This window comes from Mytilus trossulus, chromosome 1, assembly GCF_036588685.1.
Source record: "Mytilus trossulus isolate FHL-02 chromosome 1, PNRI_Mtr1.1.1.hap1, whole genome shotgun sequence".
Classification (NCBI taxonomy): domain Eukaryota; kingdom Metazoa; phylum Mollusca; class Bivalvia; order Mytilida; family Mytilidae; genus Mytilus; species Mytilus trossulus.
The window spans coordinates 22,088,301-22,104,944 of NC_086373.1; the positions used below are offsets into that span (position 1 = coordinate 22,088,301).

The 16,644-nt window shown below is 31.9% G+C and overlaps 2 protein-coding genes across 5 annotated transcripts in view; both read right to left on the bottom strand.

The window, feature by feature from the left end:
* LOC134718919 (NEDD8-activating enzyme E1 catalytic subunit-like) overlaps positions 1 to 16,644 on the bottom strand; it is a 75,440-nt gene that overhangs the window by 23,870 nt on the left and 34,926 nt on the right. For 2 of the 4 annotated variants that reach the window (XM_063581781.1, XM_063581767.1), the window contains exons 8-10: positions 2,515 to 2,670; positions 1,634 to 1,696; positions 205 to 307 (exon numbers count right to left, since the gene is read on the bottom strand). In XM_063581781.1, the coding sequence (XP_063437851.1) occupies positions 205 to 307; positions 1,634 to 1,696; positions 2,515 to 2,670 (322 nt within the window). The remainder of the gene's footprint in view (positions 1 to 204; positions 308 to 1,633; positions 1,697 to 2,514; positions 2,671 to 16,644) is intronic. The other 2 variants (XM_063581791.1, XM_063581773.1) reach the window with 1 other exon arrangement.
* Positions 3,854 to 13,391, bottom strand: LOC134718894 (uncharacterized). Its single transcript, XM_063581748.1, has 4 exons — positions 11,671 to 13,391; positions 10,431 to 10,628; positions 8,671 to 8,832; positions 3,854 to 5,566 (listed from the first exon to the last, which is right to left on the bottom strand). Exons 1-4 carry the CDS (start codon positions 13,381 to 13,383, stop codon positions 4,982 to 4,984), a joined length of 2,658 nt encoding a protein of 885 aa, XP_063437818.1. The 5' UTR covers positions 13,384 to 13,391; the 3' UTR covers positions 3,854 to 4,981.

A 16,644-nucleotide genomic window follows, 5' to 3' on the forward strand; every position in this document is an offset into this window, starting at 1 on the left:
GAGAACAGATTTATTACTAGTAAAGAGAAATATCTCACACCAATCAAAAAATGAGAAAATAGCACCAACAATTTGAGAGTTCTATTAATAATATTATATCCATGATGATACATATTATTGTGAAAGGGTGCAAAGTATGTTAATATTTTCTCCTGGTCCATTCTTTCATGTTGTTGTTAGGTGGACTATCAAAATAAAACTCACCTCCAAATGGTTCTTCTTTAGGCCACAATAAGATTCTAACATATTCTATACAGTGTTCTGGAAGTCTGGGTGTGTGTGCTATTGTACAAAGAGGGAAATTTATCTGTAAAACAGAAGGTATGCATTGCACAAAAAATTTAGTAATAAGAGATTAAATTATCATTTAAAAAAATAATCTGTAAACAAACTTTCTTTAAGATAATAAGATTTTGTACAAAAATTACTCTTTAAGTGTTAGTATAATGTCTAGTATGCCAGACTAAGACAAACATGTCAACCCATGGCAATTTGTTTATCAAACAATTGGTTTAAACTATAACTAATTACTAAATAACATTGGAACAAATTCAAATATTGTTTGATTTTAAATTCCAACTTTCCTATGACAACTGCCTCATTGAATATGAACTTTAAAACAACTTGTTGTTATAAATTAAACTAACAACATGATTTCAGTTTGCATATGAAATAAATCATTCTTTGTCTATTTATTAAATATTTTGAGTGGATTTAATTATTTATTTTTTCCTATGAATTGCGTAATACAAAACAGCACACTTATATATCTAAGCAAATAGCTGTGTAGTTTTGCTATAAATAAGGTATTTCACAGCCAAATGATACAAATGTGCATTTTTCCAGTTTTTAGAAAAAGAAAAACCCAGAAAACTCAAATCTTTTATAAGTAAATTTGATTATTGTTACAAAATTTCAGAAAAAAATGGTTACCTTGTAGAAGTAAAGATTAAATGGAAATATTCACCCATTACTGGCCAATAATGATGATTGTAAGATGATACATTGTATATGAAGAGCATGTTGCATGTGTAAATGATCTTATATCTGCTTTCCCAACAAAAAGACCAAGAGTTTTCCAGAGTTTTAGAATTTCATTTGTACAAATTCCTTTAAATCATAGATAAATAAAAAGACATAAATCATCACTAATCAGAGAGGAAATTAACACTTAAAATTTTGATTTAGTGGTGATATTTTTCTTTGGTCATTGGATGGTCTGCTATTGACCTTTCAAAGTGCAGAAATCAAAGCTAGCTGTTCTTACTGGTTATGATATTGCTTTGAAGTGTTATAGTATATATAGAGGCACATATAATTCCAGACTCTATAGCTATAGTTTTAAGGAAGAAATGAGGCAAAATGGTCAAATCACATGACTTGTACAGAGACAGTTTCATATTAGTTTGTTAATTCATCGATTATACAGAAACTGTTAGTCAAGCTAAGATGAATAGGTCTACAGTCATTTCTTTAAATAAGGCTTGTAAGCTTTGTGTTTTATCATTAAACAAAATTAGCACATTTTGCTTGGATGATTCAGGATCCCCAACACCATGCAACATGCAAAGCAAGTCAAATGTCTCAATGAATATACACTCTCAATGAGAAAGCAGGTAATAAGACCAACAACCTTAGTAGCTTTACTGTTTCCTTGGGTAGTCATCCCTTTTGTCAAGAAATGCAGTGCCCAGAACTGTGAAATGAATCACAAATTTGTCAGTTTACATCAAAATATGAAATATAGGCGATATAGGCAAAAAGCAAAAATATATATCAATATGTATAATTCTAATATACATTAAAGAACACTTTAATAATTCAATGAGGCACATGTCAACGGCTTTTAGAAGTTTTACATTCAGAATCAAATCAAAGTAAAAAAAAAAAAAAGATAAATACTAACACAAATCCAATTAAGCCCAATATTTATCATTACAAATTATTAGGACACAGAACTTTAATACCTAGACAATAATTCAAGACTTTGGAATTTTGTGTACCTGCTTATATAATTAGCTGACTGCAATATTTTTATATCAATATAACTGTTAAAATATTCTGTGACCTTGTCATATATTATACTTTAATGTTAAGTGCTTTTTATGTACTTATCTTTGTTTTATAACTATAATGTAGGTCCCTTATTACTAAACTGTTGGTACCATAACCCTCAAAATCAAAACCTTTATTTTGTGGTAAAGCAGCTTCTGGTAAAATTTCAGAGATTCATTCAACAAAACAAATGTGTTTGGATGACGAGGACGACATAATACCCATAGCATTATAAGAAGACAAAGTTTTTTTTTGCGGAGGTATAAAAATATCACTATCTTTAATATATACAACTGTAGACCTCCCTATAAAGTGAATTTAAGTTGTAATTTACTGACTTACATAGTGTTTAAATTGCACAAGATTGTTTTACCATGTATGGCATATGACAAAAGTGATAGATAATTGGAACCAAATGACCAAAAATCAACCCTTCAGGCAAGCTTCAATAGATTGTACCTGAGGAGGATATAAATCCAATGTACATTCTATACACGCAGTGACACCAGTTAGTATAACCCTAGCATTTCCTTTAAATCCCTCTGTTCCACCATCTACCATAGGTATCAATGTACTCTGGTCTAATTCACCATCTTCATACTTTAATAAGCTGATCTACAATTCAATACACTACAAACCAGAAAAAGTCTGAAATGGCCTATATCTGTACTCGACTGTACTGATTTTTACTCGACCAGTCTGAATTGGTCTGAAAATTACTCGATAGTACTCGACTGTAGTCTGGACCATACTTAACAGTCTGAACTTGTACTCGACCTTTACTCGACCAGTACTTAACCATTTTGTGTGTGTCTGAACTATACTCGACCAAGTCTGAACCATACTCGACCTAGTCTGAACCATACTCGACCAGTCTGAACCTTTCTCGACCTAGTCTGATTCATACTCGACCTAGTTTTTACCAACCTAGACCTATTTCTGTACCTCTCTACTGTATTTCATCAATTTAGGAGCTATATCTAACAACAGTTATTTCCCTTTGCCAAAAATTTAAACAACAATTTGAAATCCATATTATATTTATTACAGCAAAATTTCACAATAAACATAATATAATCATCAATTCAACATTCATCAACACTATAGTCAGTTTTAAAAATTATTATACACATGTACAATAAATTAAGTTTTCCTTTAAATTAATTTTTAAAACATAAAAACAGTTATTTCCCTTTGCCATAAATTTTAAAGTACAATTTGAAATCTATATTGTATTTATTACAGCATTGACCCAAAATTTCACGAAAAACATAATATAATATATATAAATAAATTTAGACTTCAGAGTATATATATATATCCAATCCCTAAAATAGAAATAATAAAGAGGTAATCAACGGATGTGATTTATAGACAGTTTTAAAAAATATTATGCAATAAATTAACTTTTCCTTGAAAGGATTTTGATATATTCTAGTCAATTCTTGATGATGTTTTCATGGTAGGAAATTTAAATTCAGCCGAATTTCACCAATCTAAAAGAATTTAAATAGGAAATGATACTAATATTTAAAGCAGAAAAAAGAAAAATGTCTTAAAAGGTATTTTAAATAAATTTATGAATTGTTTACAGAATATATTTTTTGTATAACAGCTTTTTGAAATGAACTTGCATGTTTAATGATTCTAATTTAAGGATTGGCATTTACATACCATAAACAGTCCAGTGGCTATTTTTTTAAAATTTCAAATAGGAAAATTTCAAAGTACAAAGGTACCCTGGACAAAGCCTGGGCATGCCAAACACAGTCCAATTACTGACATAAATTTACCTTAAGGTGGTACCTAACACTACAGGGAGATAACTCTGCAATATCAGCTAAACGTTTTAATTACGTTGTGTTGTTAAGGGAATATTAAGCTTCTCAATGATCAAAATTAGTGTTTTTCAAACTGCTATATAACCAGTGTAATTTTTTTGATAAAACGGTTGGTTCCAATTTTCTGATTTTTTTATATTTTTGTCAATGGGTCAAAGTAAATACTTTGTAAAAATCTTAAGAAAATAAAACGAGCCAAATTAATTTTAGTCAAAGTGTTAGGAACATTTTAATTTACAAGGGCATCCTGCACATGGCACGGGCATACCTTATGAAGTTATTTTATATCTGTTAAATAACTAACAACAGATTTGAGACCTCAATAAATAAAACTTTATATAATATGATTGACACAAGTACAGGAATTATAAATTATATACAAGTTTAATTAGCACATTTTCGTCATTGTAAAACAGCAAAGTACATAATACACTTTCTTAAATTTTTTTATAACAAAGCATTAAGTAAAATATCAGTTGTTTTGATCATCACTTTTTGAAAACATTATAAAAATTTAAAGAATATCAGACGATTTTCTCGAAATATCAAGCTCTATGTTTGCAAGCAATAAAATTTAAAATGGGGAATGTGTCAAAGAGCATAAAGCAGACAACAGCCAAAGGCCACCAATGGGTCTTCAATGTAGCAAGAGAAACTCCCACACCCTTAGGTTTCCTTCTGCTGGCCCTTAAACAAATATGTATACATCTACTAGTTTAGTGATAATGGACGTCATACTAAACTTTGAAAAATTGCACAAGACTAACAAAGGCCAGAGGCTCCTGACTTGGGACAGTCAGTTTGTATTTTTGGTTATATAATGAAGTGCTGTTCTCTTTGACTAGATGTTCACAAAATACCATATAGTCTTTTTGTATGAAATTAAAAAAATTGAAATTCTATATACCCGGTACATAACTGTAGCATAAAGATATTATTAAAATAATGATAGAGATAGGCATAACCAAAGACAGTATGCTTATAATTTGCTTATTATCTTATCCATTTATGTAAAGAGGTTCACAGAAAACTGACAACTTGTACAAAAAGTCTGTACAACAATTGTAACATATTCAACAGGTGGTTTAAGCATTTAAAAACCAAATAACACCATCCTCAACTGCTGTGACAATAGGATTGCTGATATCCTTCAAAAGACACAATTTTGAAGTCAATGTTACATTCTCTGTAAACCAAAAAGATCCACTTGCCTCTGGTAAAGGAAATACATCTAGTCGTACCCAAGTAAAAACATTGTCCATGAAACAGTGTTGGTATATCTGCTTGATCTTTCCAAACAGCATTGTTGGATGTCTTACACATACAATATAGTCACATGATCTTGAGACTGACTGATATAAATAAGTAGTGAAATACACCTCTCTCTTGCGGTCTTCGTCATATCTAAACACTGTATTTTTCTTCTCTACTGTGGGATCTACATCAAATTGTTCAAATTGTAAGTTTGGAAAAATTTCTTTGTATCTACAATGTAGATCTTTAATGTCCTCCTGTTGTAATAAGCTGTTGGATAGTATACTATTGACACTGGTAACAGGATATTCCTCACTTGGCAAAACTTTCTCTGCAACTTTATGGAGTGCATTCTTCCTGCTACTGTCAGATTTGACTGTTCCATTGAGCAAATTGAAAACACTCCAGTCATATATCTGGAAAAAAAGACAAGATAATAAAACAAAATTGTAATATATTATCTAAATTGTACGACTGAGGACATAACTTATTATCAAAATCCTATTTATTTAGTTATAATGTATACATACACGACATAGTCGTTTTTTAATCAGTCATTTTTTTGGGGTTGGGGGGGGGGGGGGGGGGGGGGGGGGGGGAGCTCTTCAATACTTATTTGATAAGTGGAGATACTGGGTACTGTAACCCAACCCATTTTTAGCTCACCTGGCCCGAAGGGCCAAGTGAGCTTTTCTCATCACTTGGCGTCCGTCGTCTGTCGTCGTCGTCCGTCGTCGTCGTCCTGCGTCCGGCGTTAACTTTTACAAAAATCTTCTTCTCTGAAACTACTGGGCCAAATTTAACCAAACTTGACCACAATCATCATTGAGGTATCTAGTTTGAAAATTGTGTCCGGTGACCTTGCCAACCAACCAAGATGGCCGCCATGGCTAAAAATAGATCATAGGGGTAAAATGCAGTTTTTGGCTTATAACTCAAAAACCAAGGCATTTAGAGCAAATCTGATATGGGGTTAAATTGTTTATCAGGTTAAGATCTATCTGCCTTGAAATTTTCAGATGAATCTGACATTCCGTTGTTAGGTTGCTGCCCCTGAATCAGTAATTTTAAGGAAATTTTGCTGTTTTTGGTTATTATCATGATTATCTTGAATATTATTATAGATAGAGAAAAACTGTAAAAAGCAATAATGTTCAGCAAAGTAAGATCTACAAATAAGTCAACATGACCAAAATGGTCAGTTGACCACTGTAGGAGTTATTGCCCTTTATAGTCAATTTTTAACCATTTTATGTAAATCTTAGTTATCTTTTAGAAAAATCTTCTCCTCTGAAACTACTGGGCCAAATTAATTGAAACTTGGCCACAATCATCTTTGGGGTATCTAGTATAAAAATTGTGTCCGGTAACTTGGCCAACTAACCAAGATGGCGGCCATGGCTAAAAATAGAACATGGGAGTAAAATGCAGTTTTTGGCTTATAACCCAAAAAACAAAGCATTAAGAGCAAATCTGACAGAGCTGAAATTGTTGATCAGGTCAAGATCTATCTGCCCAGGAATTTTCAGATGAATTGGATCATCGGTTGTTAGGTTGCTGCCCCTAAATTGGTAATTTTGAGGAAATTTTGCTGTTTTTTTGTTATTATCTTGAATATTATTATAGATAGAGATAAACTGTAAACAGCAATAATGTACAGTAAAGTAAGAACTAAAAATGAGTCAACATGACCAAAATAGTCAATTGACCCCCTGAGGAGTTATTGCCCTTCATAGTCATTTTTTAACAATTTTCACAAAATTTGTAGATTTTCACTAACATTTTCCACAGAAACTACTGTTAAAGATAGAGATAATTGTAAGCAGCAAAAATTTTTAGTAAAGTAAGATCTTCAAACACATCACCATCACCAAAACACAATTTTGTCATGAATTCATTTGTGTACAATGTTTAATATTAACATAGACCAAGGTGAGCGACACAGGCTCTTTAGAGCCTCTAGTTTTTTTATTAAAGTTAATCTTAAAAAAAAGTCTTTTTTTCATATATTGTGCAGACCTGCCAAATTTTTAAAATCTTTACAGGGAATTTAGTGCAATTTTTGTGGCGTTTAAGTATCTGGTAAAGGAAATACACCCATACTTATTTGATAAGTGGAGATACTGGGTACTGTGACCCAACCCATTTTTTTTTTATTAAAGTTAATCTTAAAAAAAAGTCTTTTTTTCATATATTGTGCAGACCTGCCAAATTTTTTAAATCTTTACAGGGAATTTAGTGCAATTTTTGTGGCGTTTCAGTATGCCATATCTTTTACTCTTGAAATGGTCTCATTTTCTTATTTTTCCTTTTGGTATTCTGATGATGAGCTAAGGAGCCAAACTTGTGTTGAAGGCCGTTCATTGACCTATAATGGTTTACTTTTATAAATTGTGATTTGGATGGAGAGTTGTCTCATTGGCACTCACACAGCATCTTCCTATATCTAAGGAGCCTTGATTCTTGAATTGTAGGATTCTTGTTCTAATTAGTTGGCAATATAACTTAAAGAATAGAGAAAAGTAGCCTTAATAAATAAAAGACTTTCTTATCATTACACCATGACCCAAATGACCTAAACCTAGATGTCCTTGAGCTAGAAGGATGAAGATGAAGACAGAGTTAGTCTATCACAATTTATGAGAAAATGGATAAAATTTGAGTTATCTGTCTTTGAAATCAAAGGTGCTTTTACTGCCGAAGGCTTATACACAGTAAAAGTGAATACAAAATGGCATCAAAATTAAATCAGGACTGGGCAGAAACACGTCAGATTTCAAAAATCAAATTCAAGATCAATGCTGTTTTCTACTGAGCTAATTATAGTTTTTGACTTTCAGAAGTTACTTATGAGTTTGTCATGAAACTATGGTAAACACTGCTAAGAGTGACCATATGATAAATTGATTCTGTTTACAAATTAATTAATTTGAAGACTGTAATGACCTATCAGACAGGCAGATTACTTGAACAACAAATCATGACACCTGTTGTGACCTTTAATCAGGGAAGTGTCGTAAACTTTTTATAAAATATGTCCCCATGTAAAATTATAGATTAATAGAAATTTATCAGAAAAAATAAAACTGGTAATCAATAATTTTTTAGGTTTCCAACTTTTACACGCCCGGTATCAGTTTTTTGTTCAGTCCTGAAAATGAGGATAGTTGGGAGGTCTGATTTGGTTTATATCTATTTGGTATATAGAAAGTATCCTTGATTCTCTGGCCGGTTTAGTCTTGTTACTCTGCACTCATATGATTGACCGAGCACAAGAATGTTTTACCACAGAGTAGAAAACCTGTCAGAGGCGGATTTAGGGGGGGCCCTGTTTGGAGAAAAAATTTGGTTGCTTATATAGGGAATCACTGAAGCCTGACTGGAACCCCCCCCCCCCCCCCCCCCCCCTCTTAGGTCAGTCAGTGGGCCCCCACTTATGAAAATTTCTGGATCTGCCACTGATTGTAGAACCTATATACAAAAGTTGGTTATATGAAAATGGTCATAAATAGTTGCTTACACAGTATGTTTGCATGACTGTAGATTCTTCATGCCCATGCTGTAAAATCTGTCTTGTTATCCAGCTGTTGGCTCTTTCTAGTGGATACAACCACCTATCATATAATGGTCCAAAGTCCATAAACCCCTCAGGTATGTGGTGAAGTAAATGTGTCGTCAAATTCTGTAATGTTAATTATGAAATATATAGATAGAGAAGAAACTATTAAAATGAAAATGACCATTTCTCAATCTGTTATTAATTGTTGCTCCTTATCAAATAACCATAGAAAGGGAGATAACTTTTAAAATAAGTAATTTTATGCTTTTAAAGAAATTTCTTATTTTACTGGTAGCAAGAACATGAGTTTAATAACTTCTCTCTTTTTAAAAAAAAAAATCTTATCAAGCTTTCTTTCTAATTACAAAAAAAAACATGCTTTTTCATGTATAATTTACACAACAGCAATTTTAAGCACCATACAGTGACCTCTAGCTGTTTAATTCTGAGTCATTGGGTCGTTTTTGAGAGTTGTCTCGTTGGCAATCATACCACATCTTATTTGTTTAAATAAAAGATAAAAATAAGTATTCCTCACTAGTTCCAAACTAGAGGCTCTCAAGAACCTGTGTCGCTCACCTTGGTGCATATTAAAAAATGGACGGATATTTTCATGACAAAATTGTGTTTTGGTAATCATGATGTGTTTGTAGATCTCACTTTACTATCAATCAATCAATCAAATATTTATTGTCATATAAATAAAATTGAGAATGGATATTATAAAAATCTGAACAATAAGTTTGTGACAAATAATATAATGATATAAACATACACAAAATACTGAAAATTCTTGTTGCTTCATTTATCTCTATCTATAATGAACTTGGCCCAGTAATTACAGTGCAAAATATTTTCTAAAAATTTTAATACAAAAATTTATGAAAATTGTTAAAAAATTAATATAAAGGGCAATTACTCCTTAAGGGGTCAACTGACAATTTTGGTCATATTGACTTATTTGTAGATCTTGCTTTGCTGAACATTATTGCTGTTTACAGTTTATCTATATCTATAATAATATTCAAGATAATAACCAAAAACTGCAAAATTTCTTTAAAATTACTAATTTAGGGGTAGCAACACAACAACTGGTTGTCTGAAAATTTCAGGGCAGATAGATCTTGACCTAATAGACAATTTTATTCATGTCAGATTTGCTCTTAATCCTTTGGTTTCAGAGTTATAAGCCAAAATCTACATTTTACCCCTATGTTCTATTTTTAGTCATGGTGGCCATCTTGGTTGGTTGGCAGGGTCATGCACACATTTTTAAAACTAAATACCCCAATGATGATTGCGGTCAAGTTTGGTTAAAGGACGCCAGGTGATGAGAAAAGCTCACTTGACCTTTCAGGTCAGGTGAGCTAAAAGTAGTATTAAAAGAACAAATCAATTTCTGGAAAAGAACTGACCTTTGACAGGAAAACTGAGAAACCTATTCAATTTAATACTGTATACCAACTTATTTTTGCAGATACTTAAATTAGTGTTTTACCCTTTCTGGTCCACTTCACAGCCATTTAATTGAGCAATTTTCTTATTTATTTGATGTAATTTTGATAAGAAAGATTCAGGTTTTTGATGATTATTTATGATTATTTTCTACTCGAGAAAGTGCCAAAAATAAGTTTGTTTACAGTTGGTCTTTTAATTTGATCATCTTTGCAGTGCATTAATTTGTCAGTACACGCATATTCAAATATATTATAACAAAATACCTGTAACGTCAGTGGAAAATCTCTCTCAAGTAGTGTCACAGCAATATGGGTGTCTTCTATCAAAGTAGGAATTTCATCTTTCAGGTATGAAGGTTTAACAAGTCTGCTCAACACATCAAATAGTTGAAAAAGTGTCTTCTCTTGTTGCTGTCCTAGTAGACCTCTCAAACACCATGAAGCAGCATTTTGGGTTACAAACTGAAAAGTTAATTAAAAAATGTACATGAACATACAGCTATTCTAATTTTAAGCAAATTCCATTTTTCATATTTGCCAACTTTTCAAGTTTAAGCTTAATTAAAAGAAATAGCTTAGTTCATAAAATCATTCCCGATTTTCCTCTACCACCTCTTAATTATTTCTTATTTTTTATCATTCCTTTTTAAGTATGGTTTAAATTTTGTTTAAATGTATGCATTAAAATATCTGAACCAATCTTATTTTTGTTTTGTTGATTTTAACCTTGTCATTTTCTTAAAGTTGTCAGTTGTCTTATGTAGTCATCATGATCATACAACATTATAAAAAATTTTATTTTGCTTTCCCAGTTTATAAGTTTGACTGACTGTTTTCATAGATATACATGATATAAGAAGATGTGGTATGAATGCCAAGGAGACAACTCTCCATCCAAGTCACAATTATTAAAAGGTAAAACATTATAGATCAAACAATTCTGTTACTTTTCAGTGTGTGTTTAGCTCAGTGTTTATGGATGTGATTGTGCAGTGACTTATATGGCTTACAAAATACATTAATTTCTATAGTTAGGACTGTGATGGATAATTATTTTTTTCCCTTATGAGCCAGAATTTCTAAAATAGTATATGTTAATTATCCAGATGTAATAAACATGATAAACACCCTTACAAAACCTTAGCTAGGTATAAAACTGAAAGACTTATAAACTACAAGCAGAATTTAGTGAAATAATACCTTTCCATAATTTTTAATATTATGAGTCATATTATATTTCAAATTTTGATTAATAAAAACTTCACAATAATTTCTGAATTTACAGTATTTTTGTCTTCTTTCAAGCACTAGAAATGTTCTAAATACAGGGGCGGATCCAGCCATTTTAAAAGGGGAGGTGGTTCCTAACCCAGGATAAAAGGGGGGTTCCAATTACATGTCCTCATTCAAATGCATTGATCATTAAAAAAAAAGGTGGGTCCCAACCCCCAGAACCCCTATCTGGATCCGCGCCTGAAATATTAAATTTGATTTAACAACTTACCTGTTGCTTTCCATGCATTGTACGAAGTGTCCACTGTCTGGTGAAATGGTCAGCAGGTGTATAGTCGAATCCTCGAGGGTACTGAATAGATTGTGCTCTTTTGTCTGCAAGTTTTACTTGACTCTTTGAGAGAGACCATGGAGCATCTGGAAAACTGACTTCTTCTTCGGTGACAACATTTGTTGACTGGGGCTCTGACTGTTTTTTCTGTTTTTTCTTAGGTTGTTTTCCCTGATCTGTACTCTTTCTTTTATTGGTCACCCAAGTTTGCTCAAATCTGTTGTATTGCTTCTCACAATTTCGCACTTTTGCACTGTCAGTTTTCCCACTAATGAAATCTAACACATTCGAAATAACATCTGAAATGGTATGCATACCATCTGTTTGCATTTGCTTTAGTCTGTCAAAATACGGAAGTGGATATAAGGGATGAATGCCTCTTAAACCAGTTTCTTTCTGGTGGATGGTCTTTTGGTTCTTGTTTGGTTTCAAATCAAAATCTTTACGTGCTGTCATTTCTTCATCTTTAGAGTAAAATGCAGGCTTTGGATCATTGACAACGGTTTTAAGTGCAAAGTTTGTGCAGTCAAGTCTATAGGCAGAATCATCACTTAGGAACTGTCTGTTTGATATGTGGATTGTTTTGTTCAGGGAATTGTTCCTTACACCAACTTCTTTGCAGAATGTGCATGATCTTAATGCTGCTTGACCTGATAAGTGCAGCAATTTTGCAAATGCTGGAATATCACACAGATATTGGAGTAGCGCTATCTTAACTGTCACTGGAGCATCTTTGTGGGAATCATATAGCTGACATTCCATATTGGACAGCAACTCATCAACCAATATTGTAATATATGGATCCAAAGACTTGGGCTCTTTTCTTCCATTCCCTGGGATAATGCCGACCAACATCATTGGTCCTAGAAGGTAGCGAATCTCCTGAGGCAATGATATCCAAGTCAAGATGATAGGCCACATAGATTTCTGAGCAGCATTGTTTTTGTTAGGATTTACACCATCAGTAAATAGTGCAAGTGGTACACAGTGCTCAACATCAGTGTCTTTAAATATACCGTTATTTAATTCTGCTTGAAATATTTGTCCATCAGTATAGTCACACAGTTTCCCATTTGTGTCAAGTTTCTTTGCATAAAGTATTTTTGCTAAATTCTTTGTTCCGAACCAACGAGCAAGTCTTGGAACAACTGGCATATAGCTGAATGTCTTCTTACAACGATTGGTGTCTTTATACAGAAGTGATTCATCACAAACGCTGCACTCACGGATATTGTCATTCATTGGATATATTTTACAGTCATTAACACAACATTTGTACTGTTTTATAGGAATTAAACTTGGTTTGATCATTTTAACTGCTTCCTTGTATGAAGCTGGTAAATAATTAGGTTGAGGCATGATGCGCTTCTCGTGCTGTAAGCACTCAGTTAAAGCTGCTTTGGACATTCCACTGTTTGATGAAAATATAAGAAAATGCTCTGATATAGCTTCAATCAATGTTCTAGAAGATCCTTCATACAATGGTTTCTGTAGATCATTCTTTTCTTGCTGTGCCTGTACTTTTTTATTGTAACTGCTCGTTGAAACATTGCCCAGTTGTGATATGGAGTTCAGATGACTAGCATGGGTCTTTGCGCAATGTATTTTAAAAGTTTTTCTTGGAACAGACTTTCCATTACAGAGTGTACACATGCACTTTTGTTTGCTACTTGATGCCATGTTGTATAATAATACTGTCGACCTCTCTGTACCATATAGGTCTGTTTCCCTGAAATAAATAGATATATATTATTTCATGTCTTAACCAAGAATGTGTCCATAATACATCAATGCCCCCCATTTTTTTATGTTCATTGGACCGCTAAATGGGGTCAAAACTCTAATTTGGAGTACCACTTACATCATATCATTATGAATATGTGTACTAAGTTTCAAGTTGATAGAACTTCAACTTCATCAAAAACTACCTTGACAAAAAACTTTAACCTGAACACGGCTGAAGCGGGACTTTTAAGACTGACAGAAAAACAAACAAATGAACAAAAAACAGATCAAGGAACGAACAAACAAACGAAAGACAGACCAAAGAACAGACGGACAGACACACAGACAAGAATACCATACATGGGGCATACTAAATGGGGCATGAAAATAGGTTGCAATTCACATTAAAATACCTTTTCAAATGTAAATGAAAATAAAATGTGTTAAGGTGGTACCTAACACTTTCCCTTAAATTAATTTGGCTCGTTTAAATCTAATAAAATTTTGTCAAAGTATTTACTTTGCAAACCCTTTAATAAAAATATAAAAATTTCAAAAATTTGGAACCAACTGTTTTGTCAGAAAAGTTATACTGGTTATATAGAAGTTTGACAAACACCAATTTTAATCATTTAAAAGCTTAATATATCCTTTACAACACAACATAATTAAAATGTTGAGCTGACTTTACATAGTTATCTCCCTATAGTGTTAGGTACCACCTTAAGGTTTATTTTTGCATATATATGTGTACGGAAAAAGTCGCAATCATGTATTATATGTTGGAATGCACTTGGAAAAAGTTATATATAAGATATAGGAAGATGTGGTATGAGTGCCAATGTGACAATTCTACATCCAAATTACAATTCATAAAAGTAAACCATTATAGGTCAAGGCCTATGTGTATGAAATAAACAATTAAAATGGATTTCTTAAATTCATAAAATAAAATCATTTAAACAGTCATGTAATATTGATCAATTATTTTCAGGGAAACATTTTTTATGTGTATATCTAGACTAAAATACACATGGAATGAAGATCCATATTATCATGCCCATGCCAAGTCAGCTATGTATTTTAAACTTTTCAGAATTTAGATAAATGCTTTATAATTGGTATAAAACAAGTTAATATGAGAATTTGAGTCAAATCGGTGAATCTGATTTTGACAGCTAGTGTCCCTTTTAATATTGAGCTGTCTAACTTGCATCTACTTTGATATGAAACCAGAAAGATTACAAATGTACAATTAAACATGTATCAGTACACAAGCTTGTTCAAATTTCTTTTGCTTTAATTTTTGTCGAGCCTTCGACTTTAGTCGAAAAAGCGAGACTAAGCGATCCTACATTCCATTTATGGAAAAATTAAAAAGCATTGTGTATAATTTTCATAATTTATTTGCTAAAGTCAAAAACAAAAGAAAAAGAAGAACATTAAACAAATATTCGGACCTTCAGATGGACAAGAATAACACTTAAATGTCCCTTCACCAATATAACCAACCAAATTTTCCCAAGAAAGGGTGAACCCAGGGCCCCCAGGATCTGCCTTTAGAAATAATGGCAAGGGTTTTATTAATGCAAATAATGCAACTGGTTCAACGATGTGAAGAAATACCACAAAGGACTTCTTAGTGCACTTAGACAAAAGTTTTTGCACTATAAGGCCACTAAAAGTATTTTTTAAGACCCCAAAAGAAAAACAGCACTTCAATTTATTTGATGAAATATTTGTTGTTTGCAATGCATTAATACTTGAAATCATATTGTCAGAATTCTATTGAAAAATCATATGCGAATCAAGTATGCAAAAAAAAATCAATGAAGGAAAGGGTTAAGATAGAGTTGTTATAATACTTTGAGTTAGAGCCAATGAAGTTTTTTATATATATTGATATGTCTCAAATGTAGTACAACACACTGTAAAAATATTATTGATAAAGTGCAAAATGTGTTGTATAAATGTCCCTAGTCTAACGCCCTGTTTGAAAAAAGTTTAACATGAGGAGCTTGGTGCATAATAGTTGACAATTTTTTTTTATTTCCTATAGCTTCAGTATGCATTTCTAAATTTATTATTAAGTAAGAGCTACAGCCATAATTGCCCCTAAATTATTTTTGAACAGTCTTACTAGGTTTTAGATGACCCTTTTATTCTTAAATGGTATGCTTTAAGTAATTTGCCTTTTCATTCAAAGTACATTAAATACATATGTCAGAATTATTCACAAATTAAAAATTGCTGGAAAAAAATTACATCCCCCCCTTTTTCATTGGAAAACCTCCATTTTATAGAACACAGTCATATACATTTTACTTTTGAATAATTGTGATGAGTCTGATAAATCAAATGAGTATTCAATTTCTTTGAATACATGTATTCTATGGTCGGGTTGTTGTCTCTTTGATACATTCCCCATTTCCTTTCTCAATTTTATTGTTATTTAATAAGGCATTTAAAAAGGTTTTTTTAAATTTAACATGCCATGCTGATTTTTTTTATCATATTGTCTACAAGATATATTTATTGCCATGCAACTTTGTAAGCAGTCACATAACTTATTTAGCTTAAGATGTTCAGTAATACAAAGTATAATTAAGTATTCTTTCCAGTATAAGGTCCCTCAATTGTGTTTTCTTGTTTCATGAAAATAATCTTATAACTGAATTGTGACTTTTTGTCCTTTGACTTTCTGTCTCACAGTCTTTTTTATACACCCCTTCCAAATGTATTTCTTCATGTTTTTTTTGTCTCAAACAGCAAGATGGGGGACACAATTTTACACAGTAACAGAAAATGGGTCATGAATTTTAAAGTGAAGTAGTGATTTGGTCCAGCTGAATGTCTTTATTTGGCATTTTTAAAACCTTTAATAGATTTAATTATGCTGTAATTGTAAACCTTAAATATGAGCAATGATGAGGTTAATTAACCATCAAAGGATTAATTATTTGCATTTCTTTATAGTCAAAGAGAATTTCTATTTGAAAAAGACAAACTGAAACAGGACCCAAGCTAATATACACTCAGTTTTTGAAGCCATTACCATGATTACATATTTGTGTTTTAAAAAGAATTTTCAACTAATGATCATCAAACAATTAAATTTATATGAAATTTAATTTTGAAAGATATGAAACAATCAACATGATCAATCTTGATAATTATTAAAGAAAATAA

Coding starts and splice junctions, on each gene's coding strand:
- LOC134718894 (XM_063581748.1), bottom strand. CDS start 13,383: ATGTGTACACTCTGTAATGGAAAGTCTGTTCCAAGAAAAACTTTTAAA. Junction 10,629..11,670: donor CAATGCATGGAAAGCAACAG/GTAAGTTGTTAA, acceptor TTAACTTTTCAG/TTTGTAACCCAAAATGCTGC. Junction 5,567..8,670: donor CAGTCATGCAAACATACTGT/GTAAGCAACTAT, acceptor CTTTTTTTCCAG/ATATATGACTGGAGTGTTTT.